The 21,583-nt window shown below is 42.3% G+C and overlaps 1 protein-coding gene across 3 annotated transcripts in view; it reads left to right on the top strand.

Moving 5' to 3' along the window:
* The window catches only part of TEDC1 (tubulin epsilon and delta complex 1), a 166,043-nt gene that overhangs the window by 55,829 nt on the left and 88,631 nt on the right, over positions 1-21,583 (top strand). For all 3 annotated transcript variants that reach the window (XM_074960845.1, XM_074960844.1, XM_074960846.1), the window contains one exon: positions 4,743-4,841. In XM_074960845.1, coding sequence (XP_074816946.1) covers positions 4,743-4,841 — 99 coding nt within the window. The remainder of the gene's footprint in view (positions 1-4,742; positions 4,842-21,583) is intronic.

Here is a 21,583-nt window from a genome sequence, read left to right as displayed (position 1 = left end):
AAGATGTTAGGCCAAATTCTGCTCTCTGATGTTTTTACAGAGCTGCAATTAAAGCTGCATGCATCTAAGGATGGATTTGAGCCCTAGTATTCAGTGCATAACCATTAATGATATTATATGTGCTCTGATACCTAGGCACTACAGTGTGAATTAAGTGCAGAGTAGCAATAACAGTGCTCTGTGTTCTGGATAATTGAAAGATAAAGTTCTAAATGCCTTGTAACAGTGCTCCATTACACATATATGTTAATGCTTAGTAGTTAACACATGGTCACAGAAAACACTATATATGCACAAAGGGGGCAAGTTGCAGCTGCTGTGTGCACCATTATTATATATTTCCTGGCCCCTCTGGAAATATATAATATCTGCAGAAATATACCATACCATTGCACTAATATAGTTTTTATCATTTAAAATAAGCTGCCATCTATCAAAAGATTGATGTTTTTGAGGTATTTCATTTGGAAATTCAGCTGACCTAATATGATTTGTATATGAGATCTTGCTGTTCTGGTATGAAACCATAAACGCCACATGCAAAGGGGTGTAATGTTTTTTTGTTGTAGTGACAGATTTTCAGAATGATGGCTCTACAAAATTATAATTATTGCATTTACTCACTGTGTTTAGTAACTTATCAGGATATGTATCTTGAATATGGAACAGAATTTATTACTGCTGATCATAATCTATAGTTTTAGTAAACTGGTGGCAACTTTCTACAGATTTCAGTATGTTAACTCAAACCGGTTCTGAAAGGCTAGTCTCTGTGTTTGGAGTGTCATTAAACAGACACTGGGTATGCACTTTAAGTTCGTTCTGGTTTTAGAGATACTAGTAGTTCTGGCAGTATTCTGCATGTTGGGTATAGGAAATATTGCTGGAAACCAGAATATGGCTAAAGCAGGAAAGGACTTTTTAAGTGTGTCCATTGTAAATTTATATGGCATTGTTTTTAAAACTGAATTTTTTTGTTTTTGTGCTAGAACAAGTATGTGAAAAGAAATATCAGAATTTTCCTGAATTTCAGGAAAACATGATGATTCTCCATTTGGTATTGTTAGGTATCTCTGTATCTGGTAAAAGGCTAGGACAGAAATTGCTACTGAACTGGAAGGGGGCAAGTTATGATCACAGAGGTAAATTCTGTTAATTCAATGAGGTGTCTGATCATGGATTTACAAAATTGGGCACCTGCTCATAATATAACCATGTCTATTTATACACCAGTGTGAGAAAGTTAAGATATAAACTCGGTAAATTAGAATGCCTGGCACTCAACCCTATGCTGCTGCAGCTTCCTTGCTGTTTTTATCCATGCTAAATACATTAAAGCTAGCATGCATTTGTCTACCTGAGCTGCAGTCACACACTTTGGAGTGCAGTATAGACAGACCTTTAGAGAGGAAATGTGGGATCTCATAATTAGGGTCCTACCAAATTCAGGGTCCATTTTGGTCAATTTCACAACCAAATGTTTTAAAAAATTAGTCAGTTTCATGTTTTCAGATGTTTATATCTAAAATTTCATGGTGGTGTAACTGTGGGGGTCCCGACCCAAAAGGGCAGGGTGGGAAGGTCACAAGGCTATTGTAGGGGGGTTGTGGGATTGCCACCCTTACTTCTGCTCTGCTGCTGGCAGTGGCACTGCCTTCAGAGCTGGACAGCTAGACAGGAAGGCTGCTGGCTGGGGACCCAGCTGTAAAGCCAGTGCCACTGCCAACAGAAGCGGAGAAGTGAGGGTCACAGGGTATGAGGGGTGGGTTACCATAGGTCCCATTTTCCTGGCAGTCTCCTGCTCCATTGGGGGGATGACAGCTGGAGCCCCCAGCCTTCGTGTGCTGGGGGAGGTGACAGCTGGAGCACCCAGCCTTCCCCTGTGGGGGGAGGCAACAGCTGAAGCCGTGGAGCTTCCTGCAGCTGGAGGAGATCCCAGAGGTGAGTGTGACCTGCCCCAGGAGCCCCTGCAGGGAAGGAGGAAGTCACCTTTCTCCTCATCCCTGGAGGACTAGCAGCTGGAGCCCTGTGCGGGGTTGTAGATTAGATTTCACGGTCCGTGACACGTTTTTCATGGCCGTGAATTTGTTAGGGCTCTACTCATAGTAGAAGGACAAAGAGAAATGAGCAAAACTGAAAGGAGCAATGTTACACATTATTAAGGGCAGAAGGGTTATGATAATCTAGTCTGACCTCCTGTATAATACAGGCTATGAAATTACATCAGACCATTCCTGCTTCAATCCCAATAACTTCTGGATGAGCTAGAGCATCTTTTATAGGGATACATCCAATCTAGATTTAAAGACTTCAAGTGATGTAGAATCTACCGTATCCATTGGAATATTTACCTATGGTTCATTACCCTCACTGTTTTTAAAAAAAATGCTTTATTTTTAGTTTGAATTTTTCTGGGTTCAGCTTCCGGCCACTGGATCTTGTTCTGCCTTTGTCTGTTAGATTAAAGAGCCCTCTATTGTCAGATATTTTTCTCTCCATGTAGGTTCTTCTTGATAATGATTAAGTCCCCTCTTGCCCTTCTCTTGGATAAACAAAATAGACTGAGCTTCTTTGGTCTATCACTGTAAGGCAGATTTTTCTAGACCTTCAGTCGTTCTTAAATCTGATGAAAGGAAATACTTTTTCACATATGTTGCACAATTAGCCTGTGGAAATTCTTACCACAAATTATTGAGGTCAAAAGCTTAGCAGGATTCAAGAAAGGTTTGGACATTTATACAGACCAGACCACAAGACTAGTTATAGTAGTAAATATTTAAAAGAAGCATACGGAAAGGGCTATAAACCTTCATGCTTCAGAGCATGAACCAGCTTCAACCAAAGGAACTTTCCCTTGCGGACAAGTTATTACATAACTGCATTTGCAGAATTTCTTGTGTCTTCTGCTGAAACGTGGTGCTAGCTACTGTCCTAGGCGGCTGGGCTGGGTGGACCTGGCCTCATTTGGTCTGGCAGTTCCTGTGGCAGCCCAGGCTTCCCACGTGTTTTCAGCAGAGAGCTTGGAACCTCCTGAAGCGCAGCGCTCCTTGGCGCACGGTTATATGAAGAGCTACTTTCTTGCCAGTCCAGCCCATTTTTTTCACTAGCAGCTTAAAAACGACTGAGTCCCCCAACATTAATTAATTCATTTTTCTTGCAGTTGTTTCCTTCTTTCAGCCTGATTTTGGGCTTTAGTAGTATGGAGTTATAGTCTGTTAAAGGAGGCTTATGGTAGTGTATTTTAAATGTAATGCCTGTCATTGTGCCATCTTATGGGATTCAACCTGTTCTGTGGCTGTGTGTGTTGTTGGTCTGTTACCTCTCCAAGAAGGTGTTAGCCTAGAAGGCAGAGTTGAAATACCAGGTCTGCTATGGCAGCAAAATGTCTATTTTGGGAAAATGTGTGCCCTGTTAGTGATGCCTCTTGGAGAGGCTCTTCTAAGTCCTGTTTAATCTGTGTACCCTTCTGCCCAAGAGCCCAGGAAAACTGTCTTTAGGCTTTCACGATGAAGGAAGTGCTTTGACCCTTTACAATGGCACCAATGTTATGTCCATTCCAATCAAGTACTCTGGCTTGGTTGAAGGCCCTGATGTCCTTGACGTCACTATGTCCTAAGATCTCTTTGATGTGACTTATGACTGACGAGAGCTCAGATCTGAATCCTAGTTCCAGAAAGCCTAAGGATTCAGAGCCATAATACATCAGGATGGCGGAGAGTCTAGAACTGAATAAAGGGAAGGAAGCAGCAGTGACATGATTTAGAGTGAGAACTGCATTTGAAGCTGTTTCTTTTTTAAAAACTGCTGCACAGACCTGTGTGTTGTGCCAGATTGCCACCAGAAGTGAGTTTTGAAAAAGAAATACCAGAATCATGTTAAGTTTTAAGGAGACAGGATAATTAATCATCAATTTAAAATATTTGTCAATTCCTAAGTGCATGATAATAGTAATATTAGAACAAGGGAAGAAAACAACTAACATTTTCATGTCATGTGGACAGAAATATTAATGAAATGTGAAAGATTGTATGACAAATGTGCACTAGTATCTTGTCTGACAGCTGCACTTATTACAGTAACAAAGGGATCAGCACTGAATAGAGGGAATAGCTTTTTATTGTTCCCCTGACTAACTTGGGAAGATTCTTCCCCATGTAATTGATGATGATATCATCAAAACAGCTGGGGCAAGTTTCTGGCAGCATCAGTTAAGAGCTAGTTATGATTTACAGCAAAGATTTAATACACCTAAATGGCGTTTTTTGTATTAAGGGAACAGATTAGAAGCTATACATCGTGTATATCTCTAACAGGTATGCATGTAAATGTGTTAATAACTTTTTTTATGCTTTACAAATATTTTAGGTGAATTCTGTTGTGGGGTAAAAGTATTAGACCCTGAGACATCTTGGGAAGCGAAGCCCTCTGACTTTAGACCAGGCAGCAACAGTGGAAACTTCCGCATGCCACCTGGCTAACACTGCTGACCTAGTGAGACCATTTTATGAGTAAGAAGGTTGTTCACTCCGCAGGGTCATTCAGCCTTGGTTTTTATGAGACTATCACAAACAGGGCCGATTCAGCAAGAGGCAGTTGTGTGTGCACCTGTCTTTTGGGAATTGGGTCATGACTACCAGTTCACTTCATGCAAGCAGCCTTCAGATAATACCAATTTTCAGTCATTAATGACCTGGTCTGTTTATATTTATTTGTATCTGTTTATCTAATTTTGTCTGTTTCAGATTCATTCTTACACTAGTGGCTGTCATATGGACCAGACCATCGGTCATTTCTCTGTCACAGAAACCGATCTCATTAGACAACCAGATAGCTACAAACAGGTAATGCTGTGGTACTCGATCATGTTTTGTATTCTGATGCTCAGAAGTCCTTATACACATACTGGTCTACATTCCACAGAAAATGAGGCTGTTTCTAACATATTTTCATCTTTAACTGCCATGCTGGATTGCCTATTTTTAGATGCTGAGCTTCCAGCATCAAACAGCTCTGGGAATTCCTCTTGTTCTAAGTTATAGGCATTCTGAGATAGTGGAAATAGATCATGGAAGTCTTTTCCCACACAACTGATCGGCTGCCTGTACCTGAACGAATGAGGACAAGGCAAGACAAAAATTGTAATGAAAATCTCCAGATCATTTTGTTAATGAATATGGGACTAGGTAACTATAGGTGGTTTTCTGTCTGTGACTTCCATGTTTCAATGACATTTGTGGGCCCAGGGGAGTCCCGGCTATAATAAATGGGGGCGTTGGTTTTGTTACTCATTGCTGTAACTGGTTCAGAATGACAATTATGTTCTAAGGATAATCTGATATGAAGCTTTTAACACCTTGAATGTCCCTTTCATCCTCCTATCACAAACTTGCATTTGTAGGAAGTCCTGGTGAAGGCGGATGCTCTGTTCTGTCAGGGGACCTAAAATTTGTCCTGTCTGTTTTCAAAGTCTGTGTAATTCTTTGTCTCTCTCTCTTTCCTCCTCAAAACAAAGGTTTCAGTGTAATTTCAAAAAGCCAGCTGCCTAGTACTTTTGAGCAGCTCTGCAATAACAAACTAGTGCGCAGTTGCCAGGGCAGAATCATTTCAAATATCAAGTTTCCAACTGGCTGTTATAAGCAGTGAGCAAAATAATGCTCTATGAAAATTAACAAAAATACCTTTTGTCACACTGTCTGGAGTGGCTCACGGCCGTGAGTGCCTACCTCAGGACAGACTGTCCAAAGAAGTGCAGACATCCCAAATTGGTGGCATGTTCTATAATTAGATTTCACTAAGCCAGTAACAAATGTGAACTCCTGGATCACTGTAACAGTCTTACCATGGAATCATAGACAGTCTGCTTTCACACTCCTGTTTATCTTGCCACCCAGGCAAGCTGGACTATGTGCTAAATGGTCACTTACACTAACAAACACACATATTCCAGACTACACCCAGTCCCAAGAGACTAGTCACTCACCCAGGTGGATTTACATCCTAGATTTCACACCAAAGACAATGCTTATAGCCAATTCTGTAGTAAACTAACTAAATGCTTATTATCTAGGAAAAAGAAATGACAGTTTTTAGAGGTTAAAGCAGGTAAAATATATGTACATGTGAGTAATGGTCTGTAATTGCAAATGGTGGCAGCAATGTAGTAATCTGCTAGTTTCCCAAAAGTCTCTCAGGGCTACCCAGAATACGTCTCTTGATCTCCATCTTCTTGTTCAGTTATTCTCCCCTGTTAGAATCCAAACAGTCCGGAGATGACGAACTTTTCTTTGTGTCAACAAATTGGCAGTTCAGCTACACATATGGGCTCTTTGATGGCAGAGAGAGCAGAATGCATTTTGAGTCTTTGATCTCTGATCATCACATATAATGATCGCCTGCTTTGAAATGCGCAAGATTTGGTATTTTCCTGTTAAAGTTTTTCATTTACATTACACAAGGCTTCTTTCTCTTAGGAAGGGTTATTTAGTTACAGGGGTATATACAATGTTGATATTTTCTATTGCATTCTAACAGGATACAGATAAATGAAAACAATGCATGCAACATCGTATTAGTTTTTATGAAGTTTAAACATCAAATACATTCTCATACATTTAACAATCATTTTGATCAATACTAATACACAAGTGAATTGGCATGGGCATGAGCTGGCACCTGGTCGGCCAGCATCAAGCCTTTGATTTGCAATATTGTTGGGGTTTTTTAAAGATTATTACTTGAGTTCTGTGTCCTTTAAGCATCTGAGTTTCAAATGCCAGTGCAGACAGCAAGCAGCACAAATTAGCCTGTGCATTGCCAAATAGTTTTGGTATGAATATTGTGAAATTTGTTTTTCTCTCAAAGTAATGTGACATTTCTATTATTGTCACCTTAAAAAATAACTAGCTTTATGGATCACCAAAAAGAGGCAGCATATCAGTTTGTCGTATTGTAATGTACCCTGCTGGTAGATAGATAAATAAATTCCTGTTTTGGGTATAATTCAATGGACAGAAATGTAGAGTGGATCAAAGTGTCAATAATTAGCTACTATAGAAGGAACATTGGGCTTGGTTTTACTGATGTCAATAATTCATTTTCATCAGAGATTTCCTGTGAGAGAACTTGCTCTGACCTATAATAAAACAAGAGATTTCATCCGGAGAGACAAAATGTGATAGAATACAGATAGCTATGATGTTAAAAAGTGTAAAAGTCGTGTAATGTTCACTTGTTTAAAATTACTATTTCTTGCTTTTTTGTCATAGTTTTATATATGGACTTTACCAATCATTATTCTTATGTCTTCTTGAATTTCTGTGCAGGCTTCATAGGAGGATAATTTTCCATTTGTAATAGAATTTTTGCCACTTTCTCACTAGTCAGGGATTAAGTCATATTCCAGTTTAGTTAATTGTGTTCTGTTTACACAAATGTCTCCTGCAATTTAAACTGTATGTGATATTGTTTATCACTTCCCATGTCAGTGGTTGGGTAGAGTTTGTGTGATCTGTTCGATTCTGTGTTCAGTCCTGAGATGGCAGTACTTCAGTGGTAGGTGAAGTTATTCCTGTGTTTTTGGGATTGAAAAGTATTTTATAAACGTCAAATGCTTGGATTTTAGGGGATGACAGTGTGTCCTCACCAGTTACCAGGGGATTTACACACACAATTCCTGTTGGCAGCTGGAAGAGAGTGTAAATACCCTCTGCATCAAGAGACTGCTCTGACTTTCTCTGGCATGTAAATTATTGGGTTGGTTAGTTTGTGGATATGCCTTGGCAGCCATTGCTGAGAGCAGCAGATGGGGTTAAGAGTACGTCTGTATGCCCCCTCTCACTGTGTGGTGCATAGGCAGAGATTCCAGCACTCAACCCTGCTCCTCTCCTTCCTCATGAAGGGCAAGGGCACTGGGGGCTGATTGCTGTTGCCAGCCCATGGTGATAGGTGCCAAGCCTTTCACCAAAGAAATGCCAGAACTTTGCCTCGTGATGAAGACAGCCTGTCTCTTCCCTTGCCTGTGTGTCAACTGTTGAGCTCAGAAGCTGATTGGATCAGGGAGTTTATCTTGTTGTCTGTAAAGCTCCTGGCATGCTTCTGGCACAATCTAAGGCTCTAAGCAATAAATAGCAATAAGAGTCTTGGGTGTCTTTTTAGGTTTTTGGTTGCTGTTCACTGTCTTGTGACGTCCCAGGTTTGATTCAGGGTTCTGGCCTCTAGCACTGTGGGCCATGATGGTCTTAGAGTGCTGTGGGTCTTCCAAGTACCATGTGCCCAATTACCACAGCCTATGAAGCATAAGGCAGAGGGGCGAGAAGGGTGCCTCTCATTTTCCACTAGCAGCATTGTCTCTGAAGGAGTGGTTGTGTTAATTTCCTGCCTATAAGGACACTGGCCGTGATGTGGAATAAACATGACATTCCTTCATACCTGGAAAGACAATGTAAGCCCATTCTTATAACATGTCTAAAAGTAATATGTCTTAGTTCTACATTACATTGTTCCCATCTCTGGTGATTTACCTTGTGCTATTAAAATATATGTTGTCCTTCAGACCTGTTCAATTAACATTCTCACCACAAGTGTGACCACACAGAGATCAATGAACTTTAAGAAAAAGCAGCCCATTTACTGCCACCCATACACTCTCTCTCTCTCTCTCTCTCTCTCTCTCTCTCTGTTTTATGTGTAGAACTCAATCTTGTTTTGTTCTGCTTTGAAAGATTAAAAGCTGCAAGCAGAACTGAGGTCACTGGTAAAATGCTGGTGGCACTAGAAAGATCAGTGTAATTGTTAAAGTAATAAGTAAAGCAGTCACCTTTTAAATGCCAGTAAATCAATCTACTGTGTGCAAGATCAAACACAGCAAATAAGTAATGGCAAGGAACTGCCAAATGAACCTTAACAGAAACTCATTAACACTTAGATGTGAATAGCTTGTCATTTGGTTTCAGAATTTTGTTATGAAAATATTTATACTCGTCACATGTTGACCAAAACATTTCTCTATTTTAAATGGATTTTCCCTAAAGCTTGTCTGCGTGTGAAGTTAGTACAGAATAAGCTAGGGTGTGGATTTAAAGAGCAGTAGTTATTTAACATTGACTCCTTTGGTGGATTCTCATTCTGTGCTGAGGGCTTGTCTACACTGGCATGCTAAATCAGTGTCACTGGAGTCAGTAGCAGCATGCTCTCCTGTCAACTTCAGTACTCCACCTCCCCGAAAGGTGGAAGCTAAGTTGGTGGGAGAGCATCTCCCACCGACATAGTGCAGTGTAGACCTAAGTTAGGTTGATGTAAGCTATGTTGCTTGAGGGGCGGGGGGGATTTTTTCACACCCCTGGATGACAAAAATTACATTCATACAATCATAGAATATCAGGGTTGGAAGGGACCTCAGGAGGTCATCTAGTCCAACCCCCTGCTCAAAGCATGACCAATCCCCAACTAAATCATCCCAGCCAGGGCTTTTGGGCCTTAAAAACCTCCAAGGATGGAGATTCCACCACCTCCCTAGGTAACCTATTTCAGGGCTTCACCACCCTCCGAGTGAAATAGCTTTTTCTAATATCCAACCTAGACCTCCCCCACTGCAACTTGAGACCATTGCTTCTTGTTCTGTCATCTGCCACCACTGAGAACAGCCTAGCTCCATCCTCTTTGGAACCCCCCTTCAGGTAGTTGAAGGCTGCTATCAAATCCCCCCTCACTCTTCTCTTCTTTTGCAGACTAAATAAGCCCAGTTCCCACAGCCTCTCCTCATGAGTCATGTGCCCCAGCCCCCTAATAATTTTCGTTACCCTCTGCTGGACTCTCTCCAATTTATCCACATCCTTTCTGTAGTGGGGGCCCCAAAACTGAATGCAGTACTCCAGATGTGGCCTCACCCGTGCGAAATAGAGGGGAATAATCACTTCCCTTGATCTGCTAGCAGTGCTCCTATTAATGCAGCCCAATGTGCCGTTAGCCTTCTTGGCAACAAGGGCACACTGTTGACTCATATCCAGCTTCTCGTCCACTGTAATCCCCAGGTCCTTTTCTGTAAAACTGCCACTTAGCTAGTCGGTCCCTAGCCTGTAGCAGTGCATGGGATTCTTCTGTCCTAAGTGCAGGAGTCTGCACTTGTCCTTGTTGAACCTCATCAGATTTCTTTTGGCCCAATCCTCTAATTTGTCTAGGTCACTCTGGACCCTATCCCTTCCCTCCAGCATATCTACCTCTCCCCGCAGCTTAGTGTCATCCACAAACTTGCTGAGGGTGCAATCTATCCCATCATCCAGATCATTAATAAAGGTGTTGAACAAAACCAGCCCCAGGACCAAGCACTTGGGCACTCTGCTTGATACCGGCTGCCAACTAGACATTGAGCCGTTGATCACTGCCCTTTAAGCCCAGCAATCTAGCCAGGTTTCTGTCCATCTTATAGTTCATTCATCCAATCCATACTTTTTTTTAATTTGCTGGCAAGAATATTGTGGGAGACTGTATCAAAAGTTTTGCTAAAGTCAAGATATATCACGTCCACTGCTTTCCTCCTATCCACAGAGCCAGTTATCTCATCATCGAAAGCAATCAGGTTGATCAGGCATCACTTGCCCTTGGTGAATCCATGTTGACTGTTCCTGATCACCTTCCTCTCCTCCAAGTGCTATTAAAATGGTTTTTTTGAGGATCTGCTCCATGATTTTTCCAGGGACTGAGGTGAGGTTGACCAGTCTGTAGTTTCCCCCAAATTCTCCTTCTTCCCTTTTTTAAAGATAAGGCCACAAGCTGACTACTAGGCCAGCAGTCTTTCCTGCTACAAGTAGCTATTTCACTTCAGATCTGGGCCTGATCTTATTCTGCATTAACTTCCTATGTAAAGAAGCCCTTAATTTAAGGAACCTCTGATGTAAAGTGTTTAACTTCCAGATCTTGGTGGCAAATAAATGAACCTATCTGATTTCATGTTGGTTGTACACATAAACAAATCTGTGCCCATGAACAATCCATTGTCATGGCATGAATGCACGTTTTTCTTTGTAGGAAGAACTCTAAGAAGTTGAGTTTTTTTTTTTTTTAAATAGTGCAGTGGAGTACATACAAAAATCGACTCTCATAGGGTGTGATTTTAGGGAGGGCTCAGCTCTCCCAATTCTTGTTAAGTCAATCCTTACAGATCACTCACATGTTATATTAAGCAGCACATGTGCATTGTGCATAGGGTCTATGTCAGTCAGGTGGGATTTCGTAATTTCTTATCAAAACTGGCAAGTTAAAAGGGATTGTATAATAAACAAGTTTTTTAGGATAGGTCTATTCTGGTTCCTAGATCTCCTGACAACTTCCATTGAAAAAAGCAGATTGGTTGTTTACAGCGGTTTTTTTTTTCCCTGTGAATGATTTATCTGCGGTTTGATTTCTTGCAATGGGGTAAAGAGCTTCTGTTTCAGTTGGACAAGCTACTGGACCATCTCAGGAGGTCTTTTCACAACCATGCGTGGTCCATTCATCTGGACATAATAAACAACATTTTCCAACAGTGCGGATTTCCCCAAGTCGACTTGTTCACCACAGGGAGCAACTGGAAGTGCCTGCAATTCTGCTCCTTCCTGAGCCACAACCCGAGCGCTCTCTCAGCTGCGTCCCTCCTTCCATGGACGGACCATCTCCTCTACGCTTTCCCTCCTATCCTACTCATCCACAGGGTCCTCCTCAAGATCCAGAGTGACAGGGCTTCAGTCATCTTGGTGGTGCCAGCATTGGTAAACCATGTTGCTGGAACTGTCGGTGGAGATGCCAATCACCTTGCCGTTAATTCCAGATCACATCACTCAATATCATGGACGGCTCCAGCAGCCCAATCTCGAATCTCTTCGCCTCATGGCTTGGAAGCTGAGTGGCTGAATCTGACTGAATTGCATATTCAGACCGTGTTAGAGAAGTTCTTCCTGGTAGTAGAAAACCTTCAAACCAGGGCTACCTACTCAGCCAAGTGGAAGCAATTCTCGATTTGGTGTTTGCAGAGCTGTATCCCTCTGACTAAGTCTTAAATTCCATTTATCTTGAACTACCTGCTTAAGCTGAAACAGCAGGGTCTGTCACAATCATCGATAAAGGTTCACTTGGCTGCCATCTTAGCGTTTCACCCAGGAGATGCTGACCTCTCCATCTTTGCTAACCTGATGGTGTCAGGGTTCCCTCCCCACTCTGAACTCTGGGGTACAGATGTGGGGGCTCGCATGAAAGACCCCCTAAGCTTATTTTTACCAGCTTAGGTTAAAAACTTCCCCAAGGCCCAAATCCTTTTCTTGTCCTTGAACAGTATGCTGCCACCACCAAGTGATTTAGACAAAAATTCAGGAAAAGGGTCACTTGGAGTCCCTTGTTCCCCAAAATATTCCCCCAAGCTCTTTCACCCCCTTTCCTGGGGAGGCTTGAGAATAATGTGAGTATCGACCAGACCCTTTGTCCCTAGGACACTGAAAATCAAACAGGTTCTTAAAGGAAGAACTTTATTTAAAGAAAAAAGTAAAAGAATCACACCTGCAAAATCAGGATGGAAGGTAACTTTACAGGGTAATAAAGATTTAAACACAGAGGATTCCCCTCTAGGCTCAGCTTCAAAGTTACAAAAAAACAGGAATAAAACTCCCTCTTAGCATGGGGAAAATTCGAACGCTAAAACAAAAGATAACCTAATGTATTTCCTCGCCTTTACTTATAATTTCCGTAATTTTAGATATAGCATTTCAGGTATGTTTTCAGGAGATGTTTTAGTTGCTTGGTCTCTCTTTCCGTCCAGAGAGGGAACAACCAAAGAGAGCACAAACAAAACCTCTTCCGCCCCCCTGCCTCCTCCCCCACCCAGATTTGAAAGTATCTTCTTTCCTTATTGATCCTTTTGGTCAGGTGCCAACCAGGTTATTTGAGCTTCTTAACCCTTTACAGGTAAAGTGATTCTGTACCTCTGGCCAGGAGGGATTTTATGTTACTGCATACATAAAGGTTGTTACCTTTCCCTTTATATTTATGACAGGTGGTGCGGCATTTGCTTAAAGGACTAGACAGATTATACCCTCAGATCCGGCTGCCAACCCCAGCCTGGGACCTTAATCTGGTGCTCTCAAGGCTGATGGGGCCTCCATTCGAGCCCTTAGTGACGTGCTCACTGCTCTGTCTATCATATAAAGTGTCTGTCCCGGTCATAACTTCAACCAGAAGGGTGTTTTGAGCTAAAGGCCCTCACATCTGACCTTCCTTATACCATCTTTTAGAAGGACAAGGTGCAGCTCCGATCACACCCAGTGTTCCTCCCAAAGGTGATCTCCAACTTCAACGCCAACCAAGACACATTTCTCCCAGTCTTTTTCCCGGAGCCTCATGCCAACAGCCAGGAGCTTGTCCTTGTCCTTGTCCTTGTCCTTGTCCTTGTCCTTGTCCTTGTCCTTGTCCTTGTCCTTGTCCTTGTCCTTGTCCTTGTCCTTGTCCTTGTCCTTGTCTGCTCCCTGGACGTTCAGCGGGCTTTGGCTTTTTAAATTGAACAAACAAAACTGTTCTGCAAGTCGAACTAGCTGTTTGTTGCGGTGCCAGATAGGATGAAGGGTCTCCCAGTGTCCTCCCAGAGAAAATCCTCTTGGATCACATCCTGTATCCGGGTATGCTACGACCTAGCCGAGGTTCCTGCTCCTGCTCTGACAGTGCATTCCACCAGAGCTCAGGCGTCTTCAGCAGCCTTTCTGGCCCAGGTCCTGAACCAGGAAATCTATAGAGCGGCAACATGGTCCTCAGTGCACACATTCACTTCCCATTATGCTATCACCCAGCATACCAGGGATGAAGCAGCATTCGGCGGAGCTGTGCTTCAATCAGCGATTCCATGAACTCCAACCCTACCTCCTGGGTAAGGCTTGGGAGTCACCTAATTGGAATAGATATGAGCAAGCACTCGAAGAAGAAACCGTTACCTACCTTCTCGTAACTGTTGTTCTTTGAGATGTGTTGCTCATATCCATTCCAAACCCACCTGCCTTGCCCTCTGTCGGAGTAAACCAGCAAGAAGGAACTGGAGAGATGGCGGGTTGGCAGGGCCCTATCTGCAGTGCCATGAAGACGTGACTTCAGGGGGCTCCACTGCCGACCTGACTGGTTCTGCTAGGGAAAAACCTTCTGGCGATTTGTGCACGCACACACCTAATTGGAATGGACATGAGCCACACATCTCGAAGAACAACAGTTACAAGAAGGTAGGTAACCGTTTCTTCACTCCTCCATTGCCACTATTGATTTCACAGTTTTATCACTCCATGTATTACGGAGTTATCATACTCGATCCATAGTTCATGTTGTAACTTGCCTTCTACTTTAAGGCTCCTTTGACAACTTCCCCCGTTCCCACCTCAAATTCCTTAAACATTAGCACAAATTCTCCTGTTGGTGGCCTTCTGCCAAAGGAAAATTGTGGGGAAATTTTTAGATTAATTGGGTAAGGTGTTTCAGAGATGTGAAAGTTTAAAAAACACGATTTTTTCCCGTTTTTGTTAGAATGTTTTTTGGAACATCATATTTTCAGAAATGGCTTGGCTTGTGACTCCACTTTGTTTCATTCCTTTGCTCTCAATAAGATCAGCTGTCTTGGAACGTTTTTTAGAAATTTTGTTGATTTTTTTTTTTTTTTTTATTTGCTACAGTTTTTTTTTCTGTGAGGATGGAGGCGCTAGTCTGGTTTCTGCTGAAATCAATGGGAGCTTTACCGTTTGACTTTATTAGGCAGTAGATCAGATGCTGTGTGAGCTCTTCATGGACTTGGTAAGGTCAGCACTTTGACTGAGACTTGTACAAATCAGCACCCTCTGACTGTGATGTTAAAGTTTGCAGCCAAAGCAGCTAAGCTTCAGAGCTGATAGACTCCTTTCTGCAGCGTTATTCTCCTACTTTTTACCAAACTCTTTCTAGTCGCAGCTTTTCTGACCTAATGTTTCTAAGAGAGTGTAACTGTTTTGCTTAACTTTGTTTCCCCTGTTAAAATAAGTTCTTTAAAGACTTAATCAGAAAAATCGTATAGTTATTGACCTTTAATGAATTTCAGGGCTCACTAGTAAAGTATATATTGCACCCATGGACACATGGTTTCAAAAGGTCAGCGTGACAGCTCTTTAGAATTTGCATAATTATGTTCACCACAGCTTTCTGAACAAAAATAGCAAATGCTTGCCCTTTTGAAATGTTCTGCTTCTGCTCTCTACCTAGCTTCTATTAAATAGTTGCTCCATTAAGGTAGCTCTTCAGTGATTATTCCCCTCTATTCGGCACTGGTGAGGCCACATCTGGAGTATTGCATCCAGTTTTGGGCCCCCCACTACAGAAAGGATGTGGACAAATTGGAGAGAGTCCAGCGGAGGGCAACGAAAATGATCAGGGGGCTGGGGCACATGACTTACGAGGAGAGGCTGGGGGAACTGGTCTTGTTTAGTCTGCAGAAGAGAAGAGTGAGGGGGGATTTGATAGCAGCCTTCAACTACCTGAAGGGGGGGTTCCAAAGAGGATGGATCTCAGCTGTTCTCAGTGGTAGCAGATGACAGAACAAGAAGCAATAGTCTCAAGTTGCAGTGGAGGAGGTCTAGGATGGATATTAGGAAACGCTATTTCACTAGGAGGGTGGTGAAGCCCTGGAATGGGTTACCTAGGTAGGTGGTGGAATCTCCATCCTTAGAGGTTTTTAAGGCCCGGCTTGACAAAGTCTTGGCTGTGATGATTTAGTTGGTGGTGTTCCTGCTTTGAGCAGGGGGTTGGACTAGATGACCTCCTGAGGTCTCTTCCAACCCTAATCTTCTATGATTTTAAGTACATAGGAAACTGATACTGGCTGAATAAGGCGATTGGGGACTAGCATCTGCAGTGGTGGGAAACTGGGACTGGAAGTGGGTTAGGGCAGTAGGAATGGGGAAACTGAGAGCCAGGAGGAGGTCATGGCGGGGGACGGGGGTGGGGGAGAGACAGATCTGACAAAAATTTGGGGTTTGAGAGAAGAACTTGGACTAACTGGGTAAAGAGGCAGGGGCTAGGAGCCAGGATGAGGTTGGGGGACTGAGATTGGATGAGGAGCCAGCAGGGGGGAGCTGGGTCTGTCTGGGCAAAGAGACTCTGTATGTGTGCAGTTAGAGATTGGGAGTATGGCAGGAGATTAGGAGTTAGTGAGCCTGGGTGGGGGGGGAGAGGGAGGGAGGGACAGGGACTGGGATGAGAAGTCTGAGAGGTAGAGACTGGGACTGGTAATCTAAGATAATGATGCTGGGATAAGGAGCCAGGAATGGGGAAGCGATAGAACTGGGTCAACGATAGGTTGGAGCAGACCACGAGGCAAAAGGAGTCAAGCTTAGCAGGAAATGGGCAGAAGACTACAGCCTGGAATGGAACCCAGGATTCCTTAGTCTCACAATTCCTCTGGTGTCAGCAAATACCCATGAAACCTACTAGCAAAATCTCTCATCTGCCTTTAGGGCTGGTCTGCATAGAGGATAACTGTTGTGGTATGTAAGGGTTAAGTAAAGACCTGGGGAACTGCTAGCATGGTAATAGGGAGTGAGGCACAGACATGCACTGTTTCTTCACTTGATAAAATGCCATCCCTCTCCCTTCCCTTCTGCTTGTTAAGGATAGATAAGCGGTGCAGCTGCATGAGAAATATGGTTGTTTAAAGAATACCCTTTGTGTAAAGAAGTGTTATCTCCCCCCACTTCCTTTCCCAGCTACATAAACGAGCTTGGGGTCATGGCCCCTTCTTCCCTTCCCTGCAAACTGCTGATTAAGGGAACTTGTGGCTGCAGTTACTGCCAAGAAATGTATCGTCAAAGTTTGGAAATGGGGGGTCCCTATGCGCTGCCACCCTCCCCCCCCCCCCCACAGGATTGTCAGGATTGGCCAGCCATCCAGGGGTGGGTGGAAGCTTCCCTGGCATCCAAATACTCCCAGGATAAGAAAAACTCTGTTTTGTTGCAGGCTCTGTGTGAGGGTGTGTCAGGTTTACGGGAGGAGGTTACCAGTCTTAAAAGCAAAATGGAAACCTTGCAGCAAATTGCTGAGGAATAGCGCATGATAAGTCATCAGTGTGCTGGCAGTCAGAATGGCTGAAATTGTGTGGATGATTTTAATCGTCTTAAGTCAGAGAACCTGACTGTGAAGGGTCAAATAGATGCCTTAAAGCAAAATTCTTGTTCCCCATTTATCCACCCCTCCCAGCCCCTCCTGCTTATAAAGACCCGAATTTACCCCCCTCTCTCACACTTCTGGTTTTCTGAAGTTTTAATGGATGGTACTTTGCACACTTAGTGAAAAGTTTGTTTGGACAAAGCATGACAGAAGTCCGCTGCATTCCATTGAAATTTTTAAAGTAAAAGGTCCATATGTGACCATGGAAACATATTTTTTTGCCTTTTAAAATAACTCCAAGGTAAAGGAAGCACAGGGTGAGGCAGTTGTGTGTTGCAGGGTGGCTGTGTCATTACAAGCAAAATGTACCACCTTAAAAAAATTACTTTAAATTGCTTACTTTTGCATTTAAGTGAAGAGTTACAAGTAGCTTTTGTAAAAATTAATACTACAAAATTTGGAGGGAAGTAAATGGTTGGGAGTTATGGAAATGTTAAATGTTAACAGTTCTAAAAATGTAACAGTTTAATGTCATTAAAAAAAGTTTGTGGTTTAAGAATAAAACAGTTATGTAAATGTAAATATATGTGCAACTTGGTACTGTCACATTGGGTGAAATCCTGGTAGTTAAACAAATTATACGTGGGGGTCAGGTGGCTACTACCACCACTATGACAGGTTTCAGAGTAGCAGCCGTGTTAGTCTGTATCCGCAAAAAGAAAAGGAGTACTTGTGGCACCTTAGAGACTAACCAATTTATTTGAGCATAAGCTTTCGTGAGCTACAGCTCACTTCATCGGATACATGCATCCGATGAAGTGAGCTGTAGCTCACAAAAGCTTATGCTCAGATAAATTTGTTAGTCTCTAAGGTGCCACAAGTACGCCTTTTCTTTTTACCACCGCTGTGTTTTTGTCCCCAGGAGCCTTTACAGCTATTCTGAAGGAAAATGGGCCCTTTTCCCACAAAAATGGTTTCTAAATATAATTTAAACAAAATCGCTAAAGAAATATAAGGGGTTTCCATTAAAACTTGACTGCCTCCAATTGTACAAGATGGGTCAGCCTGCTCATTCTCTAACAATAACAATTTACTACTGCTATCAGTTACTCCATTAGCTCAAGTGGCAGAGGTCTGTGCATTGGATCTAAAGATTCTAATCCTGCTGCTGAACCATGTGTGTCAACACGATGCCCCATGATGAAATTGCCTATGCAACCTTAATTCAGTTGCCTTATGCATATGTATTATGCTAGTCTTTAACTACAAGATTACCTGCTATTTTTTTCCCCAAAGGACCCCTGTCTCTTTAAGTAGGAAGGGGGAGCCAATTCTATGAATTTGCTGAGGTGCTGGTTAGATTTTAAAACTGAACTCTGACAAACTAGATTTCCCAATTTGAAATGTGCTGTAACCAAAACAGGGATAGAATTTAATTAGGATAACCCCTTTTTATTGATTGCAGTGAGCATTAGTTTACTAATTATAATGTGAGGTTCTTTTCAGGTCAGCTTGTATCTTGGACAGTGTTTCTCAAATAAGTTTGATCAGTTCACCAAGAACCACATAAATATACAATATACAGTTCATCAATCAAATGTAACTACTGTACAACATATATTCTAGGCCAGGGGTTCTCAAACTTCTTTACTGGTGACCCCTTTCACTAAGCAAGCCTCTGAGTGCGACCCCGCCTTATAAATATATAAAAAAGTGTTTTTAATTTAACACCATTATAAATGGTGGAGGCAAAGTGGGATTGGGGTGGAGGTTGACAGCTCGCGATCCCCCCCCCAATGTAATAATCTTGCGACCCCCCTGAGGGGTCCCGACCCCCAGTTTGAGAACCCCTGTTCTAGGCATATACTGAATAAACAAATCCAAACTTGTAGGCAGTTGTCATAAACAATAGTGCGGTCAATCAGTTATACCAGAGAACAATATAAATCCTCAAGAGTTTTTTGCATTAATTTAAAATAATCTGTTATCAGTTCTTTAGTATCAAATACGTTTGTCAGCCTTCCAGTCATTCTCCAAGGAGTAAGGATGCACTTTGTCTTAAGGCACTTTTGTGAATATGATCCTAGTTATTTCTAGTGTTTGGTTTGAAAGAGACCAGTTTAAAATATAAAAAGCAGTTGCCTAAAGTTATATTTTGAGGTATTTGTTAAGCTGTAACAGGGTGGTGGGCAAAGGGTTGCAGATTCCCTCGTTAGGGGAACCAATTAGAATGGGCTGGAGATAACCTGGCCCTAACTGGGGAGGCAGACACAGCTGCTACCTAATTAGCCTGGGGCTGCATAAAAGCCTTAGGGGAAGAAAGCCAGGGAAGAGCAGGAGAAAAGGAAAAAGGCAGGGAATGGAAGCAGGGAGGTAGCTCTCCCCTCCCTCCTGCCTGCAGATGGTGAAGAGCTACTTGTACATGTTGAAATGGTGGTGGGAACAAGCCTGAGAATAAAGTGCACCAGTGGTTACTAAACCCAGGGTCTCAGAGTTACTTTGTAAAGCTAGCAGAAGGAGAAGCCTTGGGGGCCCTGCCACACTCTGCTACATAGGCCAATGTACTTGGACTTATAAACATGTATATAGTATTAGTAAAAATCCAAAATACCATTCCTTCAGGTCTTGCCAGAAAGAGCATAGACTCACCAAGGAACTTTCAGTTAGTTATTTTAAAGAACAAAAAGAGAAATACATTTTCTGAAATGAAACCTCACTGCTTCTTCTCAGGCCAGAGATAGGGGAGAGTCTATCCATAGCACTTCTGGTTTTGCAGCTTCTTTGATGGGTTCAGCAACTCCACTTAGTCCTGTAACCCTGGAGGAGGAAAGAAGCCTCCCAGGGGTCAACAAAGTCTGGGGTCCCACACAGTGACCTCAGGTTTTATGCTATTTTTCAGGGTTAGTTGGAGGATGGCAATCCTTTTATTTCCTATTGGACACTGGTTAACAGCTCTTAGATTTCAGCTCTCTGTTTCTCTGCTGCCTCTGTTGATATAAGTAGATGGTGTCGGCATTTAGAAAACTTCTTTGATGTTTCTGTCAATTGGAAGGTTTTTATGTTTCATTCATTTCAGGGATTGTAATTCTGTATTTTCTTGTATTGCCCAGGCTGTTAATTGGAATCCCTCATCTTTAAGCAATTTCTTTTAACAATTCAAAATTCTACCCTGGTTAAGTGCTTAGATCTTTCAATATCCCCCTTTCCTTGTGCTATGCTGTTCATGTCACTTCTGTAGTGCAACAATAATTTAGAAAGTAAAATAAAAATCTTTTATAAGTAGTTCCTCTAAATTTAGTAGCCCTAGTCCATACATTCTTTGACTTCACATCCTTAGGGTTTACAATGGAACAAGAGAGATCCACACATAGAGAGATGGTTTATCTGATTCAAAAGGCAGATAAATGTACAGCTTCTAATTTTGGGTGAAAGACATTGAAGGAACAATATGGTATTTGATTAATAAGACAGACAAATGCACACTTTATAAGTTGGGGTGAAAAGGTGTCTTGGATTTATTTGGGGAATCAAACAAATTGGTCCCTTGACACAGCAAGCTGTTCATAACCGCTTTAAACTCTTGGTTCACTCACAGTATGGAATGGTCCACTTTGCATAGGTCAGCAGCATGTTTCTCTGCTTGGCAACATTTGAGATTCTTTTTAGCTAGATAGGGAGGGAGAGAGAACTTTCATCTATATATAAATTATGAGAGATTCTTGCCTGGGCACTTAACAGCCTTATTTTTAGACATCTCAATTTCTATTCTTGGAGGAGTAGAACCTCAAACCTTAGTTTATTTGTGGTCCCTTAGACAACTTGTCTCACATTACATTTTTTTTTATTTACTTTATTTCTAGGTGGAGATCAGAGCTAGAAGGACCCTATTTTGGGATAAACAAAGGTGTTGTGTAGCTTTTCCGATTTTTGAGGGCTGGGAGGAATTGATAGTTATTATCCATATATTCCAGGATATTTGTCGTCTTTACCTCCCACATCATTTAGTGCACAGAGATGGACATGTCCTGGGAATGAATCAGGGTTGTGTAGTAAATCAGACTGTTGTCTGTAGGACTCCTGCCTCATTTGTTGTGGAAGTTGGAAGGTGTGGGGGTTAACTGGGTTGTGGGGAGCTAATAGAAGTGTAATAACCATGCGTGTAGTCTTTGTGCTGTTGTCAGTTACACTTTGCTCTAAATGCTTTGCACCTTTCAGGAATAAATAAATGATGCTTTATACTGAAGAAGCTGTTTTGGTATCACTGCAAACATCTACAGTCACCGAGAAAAAAGGCTCACAGGAGCTAATGTCACTGGACCTGCTGGAGTAGTCATGGTTGATCTCTGCAGGGGTACAGGACTGAGACCTGGCTCCTGTGGGGGTGTACATGCTGAGACCCTGAGAAGGGACAGCAATGCAGTTAGCCTGGTAACCAAGACAATCACTAAATGTGTGTTCC

Source organism: Natator depressus, chromosome 8 (assembly GCF_965152275.1).
Source record: "Natator depressus isolate rNatDep1 chromosome 8, rNatDep2.hap1, whole genome shotgun sequence".
Classification (NCBI taxonomy): domain Eukaryota; kingdom Metazoa; phylum Chordata; order Testudines; family Cheloniidae; genus Natator; species Natator depressus.
The sequence above is the reverse complement of the archived record's forward strand: the minus strand, read 5'-3'. Positions and strand labels throughout refer to the sequence as shown.